Source organism: Oncorhynchus kisutch, linkage group LG8 (assembly GCF_002021735.2).
Source record: "Oncorhynchus kisutch isolate 150728-3 linkage group LG8, Okis_V2, whole genome shotgun sequence".
In the NCBI taxonomy this organism is placed as follows: Eukaryota; Metazoa; Chordata; class Actinopteri; order Salmoniformes; family Salmonidae; genus Oncorhynchus; species Oncorhynchus kisutch.
This window is the reverse complement of record NC_034181.2, coordinates 14,249,960-14,266,671: the sequence shown is the minus strand read 5'-3', so window position 1 is coordinate 14,266,671 and position 16,712 is coordinate 14,249,960. Positions and strand designations below refer to the sequence as shown.

General features: G+C 45.8%; 1 protein-coding gene across 3 annotated transcripts in view; it reads right to left on the bottom strand.

Moving 5' to 3' along the window:
* Nucleotides 1–16,712, bottom strand: part of LOC109896167 (ATP-binding cassette sub-family A member 2) — a 131,307-nt gene that overhangs the window by 60,123 nt on the left and 54,472 nt on the right. For all 3 annotated transcript variants that reach the window (XM_031829710.1, XM_031829712.1, XM_031829711.1), the window contains 12 exons: nt 12,708–12,819; nt 11,958–12,127; nt 10,345–10,466; nt 9,706–9,819; nt 9,437–9,613; nt 8,904–9,125; nt 8,116–8,489; nt 7,588–7,747; nt 3,418–3,546; nt 3,070–3,237; nt 2,385–2,481; nt 1,823–1,996 (listed from right to left, as the gene is read on the bottom strand). In XM_031829710.1, the coding sequence (XP_031685570.1) occupies nt 1,823–1,996; nt 2,385–2,481; nt 3,070–3,237; nt 3,418–3,546; nt 7,588–7,747; nt 8,116–8,489; nt 8,904–9,125; nt 9,437–9,613; nt 9,706–9,819; nt 10,345–10,466; nt 11,958–12,127; nt 12,708–12,819 (2,019 nt within the window). The remainder of the gene's footprint in view (nt 1–1,822; nt 1,997–2,384; nt 2,482–3,069; nt 3,238–3,417; nt 3,547–7,587; nt 7,748–8,115; nt 8,490–8,903; nt 9,126–9,436; nt 9,614–9,705; nt 9,820–10,344; nt 10,467–11,957; nt 12,128–12,707; nt 12,820–16,712) is intronic.

The following is a 16,712-nucleotide window of genomic DNA, read 5'->3' as shown; positions in this document are numbered from 1 at the left end:
GCGGAGTGTGCTAAAGCAGTGAGTAAAACAAACTTAGGGAGAAGGCTTCTGATGTTGCATGAAACCAAGGTTTTTTCGATCACAGAAGTCAATAAATAAGGGTGCCTGGGGACACGCAGGGCCTGGGTTTACCTCCACATCACCTGAGGAACAGAGGAGGAGTAGGATGAGGGTACGGCTAAAGGCATAATTGGTCGCCTACAGCGTTGGGGACAAAGAATAAAAGGAGCAGATTTCTGGGCGTGGTAGAATAGATTCAGGGCATAATGTGCAGACAGGGGTATGGTGGGGTGCGGGTACAGCAGAGGTAAGCCCAGGCACTGAGTGATGATAAGAGAGGTTGTATCTCTGGATAAGCTGGTTATAATGGGTGAGGTCACCGCATGAGTGGGAGGTGGGACAAAGGAGGTATCAGAGGTATAATGAGTGGAACTAGGGGCTCCATTGTAAACAACAGCTAATCAGCTAAAACAACAACATGTAAAATGGTGATGACTGGGCAGAGAGGGTTGGTTAACTACACACAGAGCCTGAGTTTGTGGCCCGGGGCCGACAGATAAACAACAAAAAAACACACACAAAAATAAATAAACAAAACAAAAAAATAAACAGAATGGAGTACTGTGATTAATGGACAGTCCAGTGGGTATCAGCTTTGTAGCCAAGTGATCATAGTGTCCAGGGGGCAGCAATAGATGGAACAGGGAAGCCACGGAGTAGTCGCTACGCGGGCAACACTGCGTTTAAAGTTAGTAGCCCGGGGCTAGTGGAATTTTGTCTGCTCCGACGTCCGACGGAGGCCGGTTGAAGGCACAGCGGATGGATTATTTATCAGCATACCAGTTGTGGTGGTGCGGCGGGGCGCCGTGTCGACTAAGGATCCAAGCCACATGGCGAAAGAGGTATTGTAGTTGTAGTAGTTTAGTTTTCTATCCGGGAGATGCGCTTGAATCACGGCTAACTGGTGCTAGCTTTGGGGAAGTGGCGTTAGCCACTATAGCCACTCGGTAGCAGCGGTGATCCGGTGCCAAGGTCCAGAGCTTTTACGGCAAGGATCTGGTGGAGTAGTGTGTTCTAGCCGTGTTTGGGTGGAGTCCAGGTGAACAACTGAGTAGGCCGGGAGGTGGGCCTAAGGGAAAGTTTCGGTACTGGGTAACTCGGTGGGTGCTAGCTAGCTGTGAATATCAGTAGAATGGTCCAGGGATTACGGCAGGAATCCGGTGTTGTAGTGGAGAGACAGTCCGTTACTGATAGGCTGGCGAGCATTATCCAAGCTAAAAAAAGGAATGGTACCTGTGGAGAAGGTAAAGGCCGCTAGCAGTGGCTAAAAGTGACTAAAGAGCTTGTAGCTAATTAGCTGATTAGCTTCTGATGGCTAGGTGGTTCTTGCTATAAGGTTTAAACATTTAAAATAATAGCGGTTCCGTATCACATTGGGTGAGGCAGGTTACCGGAAGGTATAATTGAACTAAAATGGAGAAGAGATTGAAAATAAAATTGAAATATATTCAAAAAAAGACGAAGAAAATACAAAAGTACACGAAAGGACGAACAAAACACGTCTGCACTGCTACGCCATCTTGGATAGACACTGATGGATAGATAGTTGTCTGGAGTTGGCTAATATTGGTTAGAGTTTAAATTAATTGTTGTCTAGAGTTGTCTAGTGTTGTCTAGAGTTGTCTGAAGTTGTCTAGAATTGTCTAGTGTTGTCTAGTGTTGGCTAAAGTTGGCAAAATTCATCTAAAGCAGAAACATCCTGGCAACATTTCAGTCTACATTTAACCTTCAGTAGTCAAGATGGAGGATTCTGGACACGTACCCTGGATCCACACAAAGCCATAGAGAAAGTAGAACTTTCCCCCTGTGTTGGGCCCCGGGCGCCAGTAGGCCCGGCGGATCTCGTTGGTTTTCTCTGTGAAGCTGGAGTTCTGTCTGATCTTATAGAGGACATGAGGAGGCAGGGAGCCATCTCTGTTGGTCTGGAATATCACACCTGGAAGAGAGGGAGAGGGACATTCTATTACAGTAATATAGCTACAGTATATATTTCACATTACTTCCTCATAATGTCACACCTGGAAGAGAGGGAGGGGGACATTCTTTTACAGTGATATAGCTACAGTATATATTTCACATTACTTCCTCATAATATGACATTTGTTTTCAGACTGGAGGCTATCTGCATGCCACAGCTGCTGCCCTTTCAGTAACACCCATCTGACCCCTGCGCCTGGCCATTATCTATTATCTGTTTTCACTGTTAAGCCAGAGTGCCAAAGACACATTTCCCTTTTGTAAAATGTAATGGACAATTACGTTTTCATAACTTATGATGAAATAGAGTCGTCTCTCCTATTCAGTATTTACTGTACAGTACTCACTGGCAAACACTGAGATGTTATCGTGGTAGGCTTGGTTCAGGGTATAGTTGACGATGCTGTCTTCATCAGGGAAACCCTTGAAGATATCCACACTGACCTGGAACAAGAGAAGTAGAAAAAGACAACAAAAAAACGTTATTGATCTATTGTCCTTGCAGTCAAAGGAAAATGAATCTCTTGCCTTGTTCCCAACCCTTCTGAAATACACACACAGGTTGGAGAGGTTGGATCCCAGGTCTGCCACAGTGCCAACTGCCAAGAGCACAGGAACCGTCTATATCTCTAACACTGGTAACACTAGTCCTTGCCCTATGGACTCTGGTTAAAAGTCAGGGTGCCATTTGGGATGTCTCCTGGGACTGAGCATTGAATGGTGCTTTGCGTGCTGTGTGGTACTGATTCTCAATGCTCATATTACTGTACTTCTGCTGTCTGTGGGACTGCATCAATGTACTCAAGTTCTATCGCTCTTCCTGTGTCAGTCTGAATCAGACCACCCATGTTTATGGTACCTCCTGCCTACATACAGGCTGTGTCTGAAATGCCATCCTATATGCTTATATACTGTACGGTAGTGCACTACTTTAGGCCAGATCCCTCTTAGCTCTGACCAAAAGTAGTGCATTTTTTAGGAAATAGGGTGGCATTTGGGACACAACCAACGGCTCATCTCCTGAACACTGACCTTGGACATGAAGTGTGTCCAGCCGCAGGCTGCGTTGTCGATGGTGTCCAGCTGCTCCAGCAGGGTGGAGGTGTTGGACAGGGTGTAGTTGCCATCCAGCAGCCCACGCAACAGGTCACTGTCCGTCCCGTTCAGCAGCTCCGGGTGACCACGCAGGTTAGAGGTCAACTAAGAAGAGGAGGACATCAGAAGTTGTGTTTGTGTTAATGTTTATGTTTATGTTACAGTATGTGTACGTATGGGCTTATCAGGCAAGATAAGGACTGTATAAATGTACTGTGTGGCGGGACAATAAATATTTAGTATTATGTGTATGCGTTATCTTATTAAATTATTACTGTGTGTTACCAGCTGCAGCCAGGCCAGCTGGTGGTGCAGCTTGCCCTCCTCCAGGTAGGTCCTGAGCTGGGCAGAGATGTTGAGCCACACCCTGGCGTAGTGAGTCACGTTCCCCACAAACGCAAATGTCTCATTTGCCTACACAGACAGCAAGCAATAGCACATGTCACCATCAACACAGAAGCTGTGCAAGTCCTAGCTCTGGTCCAAGCTGTTACATGTGGCTTGCTGGCACTAGGTTTTCTCAGCTAACACCCTGGACCAGAGCTATCCCAGTCCCATCACTGTATCCAGTTACTCTATCCACATCCTTTCAACCATTGTTACTTTTCTGTTGAGTCCTTTCTGTGGCCACTCTCTCTACTCCCTGCCCCTCTCCCTCCCTCTCTAGTTTTAATCATTTCTCAGCCTCCATCCTCCAGTCCACTTGCTAAGATAAGAAATCAACTGTCTGCCAATAACAAGCCTGTGGTAACTAGTGGGATGTACAGAGAAACAGAATCAATGGCCAGTTGTGCATATGTTGTGGTATAGCGAGACCTCCGGGGACTGAGGAGGAGCATGATTAATCTAGCAGCTCATTGACTTCCTACACATCGTGCTCTAAACCAATATACAGAACATGCAGTTGAATGGTTAATGTGTTTAGGCTGGGAAACAAATGACCATGGGGTTTCTAATGAATTCACAACATGCTCTCAAGAGTCTAAAAGTGTCTGATAAATGACTTTGGGGTTTCCACTAAAGACCACGTTCCCTGTTCTTCTTAATATGAGTCTCAATCCCAGGAGGTTGGTGGAACCTAAATTAGGGAGGACGGGCTTGTGGTAATGGCTGGAGCGGAATTAGTGGATTGGTATCAAATACACCAAACACATGATTTCCATCTGGCATACATATTCATTTCATAGTCATTTTCATATATTCTTCATGAAATTAAAATAGACAATATATAGCTTTATATCCTGCTAATGTTTAACCCAGCAATGCAAAAATGACATCGGAACAACTCTATCGCAGAGGACACAGCATAGAAGGCACCAGTCACTGTATACATACAGTATCAGTCAAAAGTTTGGACACACCTACTAATTTTTACTCGTTTTATTTTTTTACTATTTTCTATATCGTGGAATAATAGTGAAGACATCAAAACTATGAAAAAACACACATGGAAACATGTAGTAAACAAAAAAGTATTCAAAGTAGCCACCCTTTGCATTGATGACAGCTTTGCACACTCTTGGCATTCTCTCAACCAGCTTCATAAGTCACCTGGAATGCATTTCAATGAATAGCTGTGCCTTCTTAAAAGTTAATTTGTGGAATTGTTTTCTTTCTTAATGAGTTTGAGCCAATTAGTTGTGTTGTGACATGGTAGGGATGGTATACAGAAGATAGCCCTATTTGGTAAAATACCAAGTCCATATTATGGCAAGAACATCTCAAATAAGCTAAGAGAAACGACAGTCCATCATTACTTTAAGACATGAAGGTCAGTCAATGCAGAACATTTCAAGAACTTCAAGAAGCTTCTTCAAGTGCGTTCGCAAAAACCATCAAGCGCTATGATGAAACTGGCTCTCATGAGGACCGCCTCAGGAAAGGAAGACCCAGAGTTACCTCTGCTGCAGAGGAAAAGTTCATTAGAGTTAATAGCCTCAGAAATTGCTGCCCAAATAAATGCTTCACAGAGTTCAAGTAACAGACACATCTCAACATCAACTGTTCAGAGGAGACTGCATGAATCAGGCCTTCATGGTCGAATTGCTGCAAAAACTCCACCACTAAAGGACCCCAATAAGAAAAAGAGACTTGCTTGGGCCAAGAAACACAAGCAATGGACATTAGACCGGTAGAAATCTGTCCTTTGGACTCCAAATTTGAGATTTTTGTTCCAACCACTGTGTCTTTGTGAGACGCAGGGTAGGTGAATGGATGATCTCCGCATGTGTTGTTCCCACCATGAAGCATGGAGGAGGAAGTGTGATGGTGTGTGGGTGCTTTGCTGGTGACACTGTCTGATTTATTTAGAATTCAAGGCACACATAACCAGCATGACTACTACAACATTCTGCAGCAATCTGGTTTGCGCTTAGTGGGACTATCATTTGTTTTTCAACAGGACAATGACTCCACACACTTCCAGGCTGTGTAAGGGCTATTTGATCAAGAAGGAGAGTTATAGAGTGCTGCATCAGATGGCCTGGCCTCCACAATCACCTGACCTCAACCCAATTGAGATGGTTTGGGATGAGTTGGACCGCAGAGTGAAGGAAAAGAAGACAACAAGTGCTCAGTATATGTGGGAACTCCTTCAAGACTGTTGGAAAGCATTCCAGGTGAAGCTGGTTGAGAGAATACCAAGAGTGTTCCCTGTTCACCCACGACTGCGTGGCCACGCACGCCTCCAACTCAATCATCAAGTTTGTGGATGACACAACAGTGGTAGGCTTGATTACCAACAACGACGAGACGGCCTACAGGGAGGAGGTGAGGGCCCTCGGAGTGTGGTGTCAGGAAAATAACCTCACACTCAACGTCAACAAAACTAAGGAGATGATTGTGGACTTCAGGAAACAGCAGAGGGAACACCCCCCTATCCACATCGATGGAACAGTAGTGGACAGGGTAGTAAGTTTTAAGTTCCTCGGCGTACACATCACAGACAAACTGAATTGGTCCACCCACACAGACAGCATCGTGAAGAAGGCGCAGCAGCGCCTCTTCAACCTCAGGAGGCTGAAGAAATTTGGCTTGTCACCAAGAGCACTCTACTTCTACAGATGCACAAACGAGAGCATCCTGTCGGGCTGTATCACCACCTGGTACGGCAACTGCACGGCCCACAACCGTAAGGCTCTCCAGAGGGTAGTGAGGTCTGCACAACGCATCACCGGGGGCAAACTACCTGCCCTCCAGGACACCTACACCACCCGATGTTACAGGAAGGCCATAAAGATCACCCGAGCCACTGCCTGTTCACCCCGCTATCATCCAGAAGGCGAGGTCAGTACAGGTGCATCAAATCTGGGACCGAGAGACTGAAAAACAGCTTCTATCTAAGGCTATCAGACTGTTAAACAGCCACCACTAACATTGAGTGGCTGCTGCCAACACACTGACGCAACTCCAGCCACTTTAATAATGGGAATTGATGGGAAATGATGTAAAATATATCACTAGCCACTTTAAACAATGCTACCTAATATAATGTTTACATACCCTACATTATTCATCTCATATGTATATGTATATACTGTACTCTATATCATCTACTGCATCTTTATGTAATACATGTATCACTAGCCACTTTAACTATGCCACTTTGTTTACATACTCATCTCATATGTATATACTGTACTCAATACCATCTACTGTATCTTGCCTATGCCGCTCTGTACCATCACTCATTCATATATCTTTATGTACATATTCTTTATCCCCTTACACTTGTGTCTATAAGGTAGTAGTTTTGGAATTGTTAGCTAGATTACTTGTTGGTTATTACTGCATTGTCGGAACTAGAAGCACAAGCATTTCGCTACACTCGCATTAACATCTGCTAATCATGTGTATGTGACAAATAAAATTAGATTCGATTTGATTTGAGTGTGCAAAGCTGTCATCAAGGCACAGGGTGGCTACTTTGAAAAAATCTCAAATATTACATATATTCTGATGTGTTTAACACTTTTTTGGTTACTACATGATTCCATATGTGTTATTTCATAGTTCTGATGTCTTCACTATTATTCTACAATGTAGGAAATAGTACAAAATAAGTAAAACCCTTGAATGAGTAGGTGTGTCCAAACTTTTGACTGTACTGTACATATGCATTATAATGATACATATGACAGTCTGAAAGACCGGGCACAGTGAGCGCTAACCAAGGTTGCCAGGTGCACGGTGTACCCTCCGACACATTGGTGCGGCTGTCTTCCGGGTTGGATGCGCACTGTGTTAAGAAGCAGTACGGCTGGTTGGGTTGTGTATCGGAAGACGCATGACTTTCAACCTTCGTCTCTCCCGAGCCCGTACGGGAGTTGTAGCGATGAGACAAGATAGTAGCTACTACAACAATTGGATACCACGAAATTGGGGAGAAAAAAGGGGTAAAATTTAAAAAAAAATACAAATAAATGACAGTCTGAAAGAACATGATCATGTACTTGCCTTCTGAATGACTTTGTCCACCTGTGAGCCAACGGGAGAGTAGAGGATCTTGGGATTTGTAGTCATCAGATGCACGAGTAAACCCAGATTGCGCTGCTCTTTACTGGTGAAACCCAGAGAGCTCATATTCCCCTGCTTCAAAGCTTCAGGCTCAATGATCCTGGAGATAGACAGAAGACAGAAATCAACAACTTTAACCTTTACAGCATAGGTATAGAGCACAGGGTTTCCCTACCCTGGTGCCAGCCCAACTCTAACACACCTCATCAATTCCAAACATTACGTTCTTGTTTAGTTGAACTGGGGTGTTCTTATACGGCTGGAACAAAAGCCTGCATACCCTGTAGATCTCTAGCCTGGTCCCGGATCTGTTTGTGCTCCAGCCATTCCATTGCTGTCATGACAGTAAGTGACAGGGGATTGGCATGATAGAACAAACAGACTGGCACTCAGGTTGATCTCAACTGGCAACTGATCTCAAGTCAATGAACAACAGCACAGGAATGATCCCATTACGAAGACACACACCTATCGTTCCCACACAGAATAGGCTGCAGCCCTGCCCACAGCTGTACAAAAGCAGAAAACTGTGAATGAGGATTCTCTTTCCCTTTCTCTTTCTCTCGTCCTCCACTCTCCTCCTCTCCTCCCTCCTCCCCAGGCGTCTCAGTGGTGTTGGGCCCCCAGGTAGTGGCGTTGCGGGCCCAGGAGGTGGTGGTGTTGGCGGGGGCCCCAGGGGCCGTATGACCCCCAGCACAGGCCCCCTTAGGGAGCAGGCGAGCCAGGCCTGACAGCAGGTCTACGTCCCTGAAGAGCCTCTCCACGTCAGCCAGGTCTTTCAGCAGAGCACCCAGGTGGGACTGGGACAGAGGAGCCGAGAAGTTGACCTTCTCCAGACGCAGCTGGTGTGGAGAGGAAGAAAGGGAGTGAGAGAGAGAGAGAGAGAGAGAGAGAGAGAGGGAGTGTGAAAGAAGAGAAGAATCAAAGGAAGAGAGGAGAATGAGTGCTGTAGAGTACATAGATATACTGAGTCATGGACTGTCTGCCATTCCACACTCCACAGTGTTTACAGTATTTATTTGTGTTTGATGAGTGAAAAGCACTTCACCATCAGGGCCGGATTACTGAACGGGCATGCAGAGCGGGTGCCACAGGGCCCCGATCTTCTCCCAGCCTCATGGCAAAATGTGTAGAATAGCGTTATAATACTGCACATTTTTCTCTCTGCACCATGGCAAAATGTGCCGGAGGTTCCCAAGGTCCCCTCAGTACTGTACCTTGTCAATGAGGCTCTATCTGGTCTCTCAGTACTGTACCTTGTCAACGAGGCTCTGTGTGTCTATCTGGTCTCTCAGCTCCTGGCTCATCTCTCCAAAGCGCTCAGTCCTCTGTCCCTCCCCTCCACCACACACTGTGCTGCGATAGGCCTGGAGCAGGGACTGCTGCTTCTCAGGAACCAATAGGATCTTGCTCAGCTCACCAGTCCCATCCTCCCCACAAGTAAGCATTTCCAACATGGCACCAGTCAGGAGAACACCCTTAGAGGGGGATTTTTGTTTTTTACAATCAACAGCATATACATTTCATCATCATCATCATCATCATCATCATCATCCTCCTCATCAACCTCATCATCACCATCCTCATCAACCTCATCATCATCATCCTCATCAACCTCATCATCATCATCTTCTTCATACTCACCATCATCATACAGTATATAGGATCAATTATTTCAATGGTATTCCTGTACAATAAAGGTCAGTGATTCAATATAAAACAAGACAGGAGGAAGGAGGAAAGAAAAGGAGGATGATTCAGATATAGGAGAATATATCAGGTAGTGTACCTCCATCTCCTTCAGTCCCTGGGGATCGTATCTCTGGCCTGCCTCTCCTTCTGCTAGGCCTAATGCCTGAGACATGAGTTTGAGTAGGCCCTGCCGATGGGCTGCTTTGGTTGGGTCTCGTAAAGCTTTGTGGATCAGTCCTCCGTCCAGACGATGCATGGCTCCCAGAAGCTTCTCCTGAAGGGAGGATAGTACAGGGATTACTGCAGAACTAATACACCCACTCAGATCAATTACATTTAATGTAATATTTCCAATTAGCATCCTACTTCCAGTTGAAGGCTCTTCTCTGCAGGGGTTTGTGCGGTCTCTTTTGCCCCTCCTGAAGCATGACTACTCCCCCCTCCAGCTCTGGGGTACAGGCCAAATATCATGTTGAAGACCTACAGTTCAGCAGGGAGAGAGGACACATACATTCAGAGAACAGGATGCACACACACACACACACACACACACACACACACACAGCTCTTTGCCAAATCTGAAATTTTGACGATCGGGTGTTCTAGTTTAGATGTCAAAAATGTGTAATCTAAATTGAAATATAACCAAGAGGAAAGATTCAGGTTTGGCAGGCTATACTGACATTGTTTGTTACTTAATTGTTCATGTGACAACATTGGAATTTAAATGCGCAACAAAAAAAACATCATAACTCTATAATAAAACACTCCCCAGGGGGTTGATGGGGACTGGGGAGGCACAGTGTGTGTGTGTGTGTGTGTGTGTGTGTGTGTGTGTGTGTGTGTGTGTGTGTGTGTGTGTGTGTGTGTGTGTGTGTGTGTGTGTGTGTGTGTGTGCGTGCGTGCGTGCGTGCGTTCGTGTGTGTGTGTGAATCTGTGCGTGTGTGTGTGTGAATCTGTGTGTATCTGCTTGTGTGCGTGCATGCGTGTGACAGGAGCACAGACCTCTTTGAGGTTGACAGGAGTGGAGAGCAGAAGGCTGGCCGTGTTATTGGGGAGAGACAGATTCCTGACCAGAAACTGACGGAACACAGACTGGTTCTTCAACATACTGGCCACGGTGAACCCTGCAGGGGTAGAATCATTCAGCACAAGCACAGAGAATATACTGAACTGCTTCTCCAGCAGAGATGACACAGCACTCTATCAAAAACAGTGTATAACTCATTCAATAACTTGCAGCTGCTGGGTATAAAAATAAACTCATTAAATAAAGATAAGATACCCACAACACACTGATGAATGTTCCCGTTGTTTAAATGTGCAACGTTTCACCCAGAAGTTCGCTAGCTAGCTAGGTCACGTTGTAGGCTAACTCAACTGAGCTGCTAGCTAGCTAGGTCACGTTGTAGGCTAACTCAACTGAGCTGCTAGCTAGCTAGGTCACGTTGTAGGCTAACTCAACTGAGCTGCTAGCTAGCTAGGTCACGTTGTAGGCTAACTCAACTGAGCTGCTAGCTAGCTAGGTCACGTTGTAGGCTAACTCAACTGAGCTGCTAGCTAGCTAGGTCACGTTGTAGGCTAACTCAACTGAGCTGCTAGCTAGCTAACCTTATACACTGTTTAGCCAAGCGAAATAAATATCATCAGCTAGATCATTTCCTTTTAGCTATCTATCTTAATGTAATCATTGTAAATGAAAAAGACAGTCACCAAATGCATTTGTAACAGCCATGAAGAGGGGACTAACAGTAAAAGGAGAAGGTAGGCTACTGAACAGGGCCGGTCATTTGATGGGAGGACAATATCAAAATATTTTGCAGTTCCAGTACCTAGAAGGGAAAACTTAGAGGACAGAGAGATAATAGCAAACATAATATTCAGTCCTGTATAATTGAAATATAATGAAGCCTGTTTCTTTGATGTGTTCTGTCCTCAAATATGGAAAGCTTTGAAAGCCTGTTTGCAGATGAAGAGAGAGGTGCCAATGAATGTCCTAAGACTGAGACTAAGGGTGTATATATATATATATATATATATATATATATATATCCTATATATATCCTATATGCCATGGATTATACTGTATGTGTACCTATATTATTAACAAAGTTAAGTTAAAGTTAAATGTCACACAAATTGTATAAACCTTTTCCAACTGGAGCTGGTCAACCCTGCTAGAGGTCTGTTGGGTGTGCAGGGTTCTGTTTCAGCCCAGTAATAACACACCTGATAATCAAGTGTGCTATTTCTGGGCTGGAATAGAAGTCTGCTCAATGAGTAGATCAGGGATCAGTGGAGCAAGTTTGACCACTGCTGGTATGATGAGCCTGTCCGGCACACCACCATTCCCTTAGACAAGCTGGCCTTGTCCCATTCCTTAATAAAAATGTTGGGGTTACTATCATTTGTTTTAGATGATTTTTCAAACAAGAATTGCCATCTGTGTCAGCCAACACCTACGTATACCATTAGTCTCCGTTCCTCCTGAAGTCACCAGCCTCCACTGACGTTGAACCATCATATGTTGTATTGAAAAAAATCCACCTTCACATCTATTAAGGTTCAAAATGTTATGACTCCGCTAAACTGGGTCTGACACAAACTGACACACATACCTTGGCTGGTGTTGAAGCCGTTGTCCAGCGGGGAGGGCCCTGTGGGCGTGCTGAGTCTCTCCAGGTGTTGTTGCAGGGACTCCAGCTCCTGGCCCAGTCCTGGCCTCTCTGCTGTGAGCAGGTGGTTCTGTAACACCACATCACTGATCCGCTCCAACAACTGGGTCACACTGGGGGAGGGGGGAGAAGGGGGAGAGGGAGGGGCAGTAGGGGGGAGAGAGCGAGTCGAGCGAGTGGAAGGAAGGGACAAAGCGAGAGAGAGAAAAGACAGGTGGGAGGGACAAAAGAGAGAGAGAGAGGTGTAGGGTATAGTTCAAAGACACAATGGCAGCCCTCTCCCATTAGGAGGGCCCACACATCAACAGAGAGAGATTCAATTATTAAATGCATATAATTACAGATTATGACCATTGTCCACTCCTGCCATTACTGTAAGTATTGTAGACATTAACACTGTTAGTCCATCAGTGGTATGTGACATTAAACTAAATAAAGGGTGTCTGTAGTAAAGAGGAGAGAGAGAGAGAGAGAGAGAGAGAGAGAGAGAGAGAGACAGACAGACAGACAGACAGACAGACAGACAGACAGACAGACAGACAGACAGACAGACAGACAGACAGACAGACAGACAGACAGACAGACAGACAGACAGACAGACAGACAGACAGACAGACAGACAGACAGAGTGTGAGTGAGAGAGAGAGAGAGGGAGAGGGAGGACAGCTAGGACTGACTGACTATGTGACTCACGTGGAGTTCTTGTACTGCAGGAAGCCAAACTCGTCCCTCTGGCCGTCGGGACACAGAGACTGCATGATGGGGATGATGCCTGCTGAGGTGAGGGGTGCTGCGCTGTAGAAGGCTGGACAGACAGGATGGACACCAGGGAGGGACAGGAAAAGGGACAGAGGGTAGGTAGGGAGATCAGAGATAGAGTGGGGTAGAGAGAGATAGAGAGGGAGGGGAGAGAAAGCGAGGTATAGATATATGGGTCAAAGGGATAGTATTCACAGGAAAATCGCGGAAGAGAGGAGAGGGAAGAGAGGAGAGGGAAGAGAGGAGAGAGAAGAGAGGAGAGAGAAGAGAGGAGAGGGAAGAGAGGAGAGGAGAGGGAAGAGAGGAGAGGGAAGAGAGGAGAGAGAAGAGAGGAGAGAGGTAAGAGAGGAGAGGGAAGAGAGGAGAGAGAAGAGAGGAGAGGGAAGAGAGGAGAGGGAAGAGAGGAGAGAGAAGAGAGGAGAGGGAAGAGAGGAGAGAGGAGAGAGAAGAGAGGAGAGGGAAGAGAGGAAAGAGAAGAGAGGAGAGAGAAGAGAGGAGAGAGAAGAGAGGAGAGAGAAGAGAGGAGAGGGAAGAGAGGAGAGAGAAGAGAGGAGAGGGAAGAGAGGAGAGAGAAGAGAGGAGAGGGAAGAGAGGAGAGGGAAGAGAGGAGAGAGGAGAGGGAAGAGAGGAGAGAGAAGAGAGGAGAGAGAAGAGAGGAGAGAGAAGAGAGGAGAGAGAAGAGAGGAGAGGGAAGAGAGGAGAGAGAAGAGAGGAGAGGGAAGAGAGGAGAGAGAAGAGAGGAGAGGGAAGTGGATTGAAGGATTGGTAAGGAAGAGGTTCGTTGGAGGGTTTCAATGTAGTCCAAAGACCAAAAAGGAGAAAAGAGAGAGGAGGTTAGAGAGAAAGCGAAACCCCGGTCACCGATAACACACAGTCAGAAGCAGAGAGAAGTGGTACCCAGATGTCAGGGCTGAGACATAGAGTGCTGTCATCTTTATGTCTGCTCTTGTTTGTCATCCACTCATAAACGGTGACTGCTGCTGGACACGCTTTAATCAAGCCTGGAATAAGAACTAGGTCCATGCTAATAGTGTACAATGGAATGGCCCATGTTTCCATGACTACCGTAAAGAGTTTTTCTCACTCTTTTGTCTTTCAGCAGCAGTAGATCCATCCACCCACTGGGCGAGGTGCCTGGCAACAACAACACTCTCTATTCTATTTAATTATCCATCCATCTCTCACTCCCTCATATTACATGAATTCATCCCTTTGGATAGAACAGAATCCTAGCTTAACAAATAGGCCTCTTTGAGAATGTCGGAGAGGTATAAAAATGAGTTACTCCCTGTGATTATAAAAATCTATCCATTTCACCAACGTTGCTTTATCCTAAGACTAAATCGCTGCCACTTACTCTGGTACTATTACTGTCTAATTGAATAACCTATAACAGGACACCCACTGCTGAGTCAATTCCAGACAAAGTGAGCACTTCTCATAAATGGTCTAGGATGATGTTGCCCCTAGAGACACTGATCTAAGGTCAGTTTTGGGGTTTCCCACCTCTGATGCTTATGGTTAAGTTTGGAGAGGGTAGACTGATCCTGGATATGTGCCTAACGGCAACTTGTATTTAGAGCTGCTGAGTAATATCTTCAGTGACTGACTCTCTAGTGAAGGTAGTCTGTTTAACAGAACAGTACCTGCATCCTACATGGCTCATATTCTCTACAATCACCATAGGAGAACCCTTTGAAGAACCCTTGTTGGTTCCAGGTAGAACGCGTTTGGTTCCAAGTAGAAAAGTTTTGGGTTCCTGTAGAACTCTTTGCACAGAGGGTTTTACATGGAACCCAAAATGATTCTACCAGGAACCAAACAGGATTCTCCTGGAGACATCCGAAGAACTCTTTTGGAACCCTTTTTTCTATGAGTGTATATATTGTGTATATATTGTGTATATATTGTGTATATATTGCACTATTTTTTACCAGGGCCCATAGTGCACTAAATAGGGAATACATATAGGTTGCCATTTAGGATAGTCATCCCCTCCCTGGTCAGACCTGACATCTGGATCAGTCAACCAGAGGGAAAAGATCAGGGTACCAGTCAGTCAGAGCTAGCCTGGGTACCAGTCTGTCACAGCTAGCCTGGGTACCAGTCCGTCACAGCTAGCCTGGGTACCAGTCCATCACAGCTAGCCTGGGTACCAGTCCGTCAGAGCTAGCCTGGGTGCCAGTCTGTCAGAGCTAGCCTGGGTGCCAGTCTGTCAGAGCTAGCCTGGGTACCGGTCTGTCACAGCTAGCCTGGGTACCAGTCTGTTAGAGCTAGCCTGGGTACCAGTCTGTCAGAGCTAGCCTGGGTACCAGTCTGTCACAGCTAGCCTGGGTACCAGTCTGTCAGGGCTAGCCTGGGTGTCAGTCAGTTAGAGCTAGCCTGGGTACCAGTCTGTCAGAGCTAGCCTGGGTACCAGTCTGTTAGAGCTAGCCTGGGTGTCAGTCTGTCAGAGCTAGCCTGGGTACCAGTCTGTCACAGCTAGCCTGGGTACCAGTCTGTCAGGGCTAGCCTGGGTGTCAGTCAGTTAGAGCTAGCCTGGGTACCAGTCTGTCTGTGCCACCATGCCACTCCTTAGACATGATAGGACACAGATCTAGGCCCAGGCTGAATAAGAGCTAGCTCAGCCAGATGTATGGTATAGCTATGTTATGTATACAGTATTGACAGTAGCATTTATTGTCACCAGTAACTGGTTATCACAGAAACACAGACACGTAGAAACATAGACAAACACACACAGAGACAACGTTCATCTTCAAAATTCTCACAAATCTCTTTAAAGGAATATTTTCACGCAGTCTTTGTTTGTCACTGCGACCGTGTGAGAGCCGTCACAGATCACATTTCGTATTTGCTCCCTGCACATGTGAGCCGGTGCATGTGCATCCCTTGTGTGTTGTGTATATGTGGTGCGGTGCCAGTGTGTGCCTTACAGCGCTAACCTGGGCACAAAGCTTTTTAGCATTAGTCAGATGTGTGAAATAGGATCTGTTGGCCAGAGACAACATTGTAGACAGATCCCTTCCCAGTCACTGAGCCTATGTCACAAAGGACAACCTTTTCCCCTATGTAATGCACTGCACTGGTCTAAAGTAGTGCCCTATAAAGGGAATAGGGTGCCATTTTGTACGCCTGAGACTCAGCGCGGTGCTGACAACACAGAGACACGGACATCAGGAGGGGAGCCGCACACACACACACACACACACACACACACACACACACACACACACACACACATAGCTTGCGAGCACACACATACACACACACTTGTCCCACATCCCAGACAGGATTATAACAGGAGACCAAAGTCAGAGTCAAGGTAATCATAACTTAGAGATAATCATGAAGCCACAATGATAAAGACTTTGACACTTACAGACTGATTCAGCATGCAGTGAACATGCATCATGAAGATACGAGAGAGAAGAGAGAGAGAAGGGAGAGAGAGAAAGAAGAGAGAGAGAAAGAGAGGGGAGAGAGAGAGGGATAGAGAGAGAGAGAGCGGGTCATAGAGTAAAAGAGAAGAAAAAAAACAGGTAAATAAAACAGGTGTGGATGTCTGTGAACAATGACAGTACATGACTAAACATGACAGTACATGACTGAACATGACAGTACATGACAGTCAAGAAATAGTATGAATGACAACACTAGACACCAGTGTTTTATGCAACCAGACTTTCATTCAATGGCAGATTAGTAAAGCTCCATTTGAGCCTTGTACAACTGAACAGAAATACTGTAGGTGGAAATTCTATACAGCGTTACCATCTTTCACAACAACACACAGAGGCTGAGTCCCAAATGACACCCTATAGCCTTTACAGAGGACTACTAAAAGTAGTGTACTGTGTAGGAAATAGGGTGCCATTTGAGAAGCAAACATTCTATATTAAGATCAAGATGCATCCTCTACATCTGCAGGCTACAGCC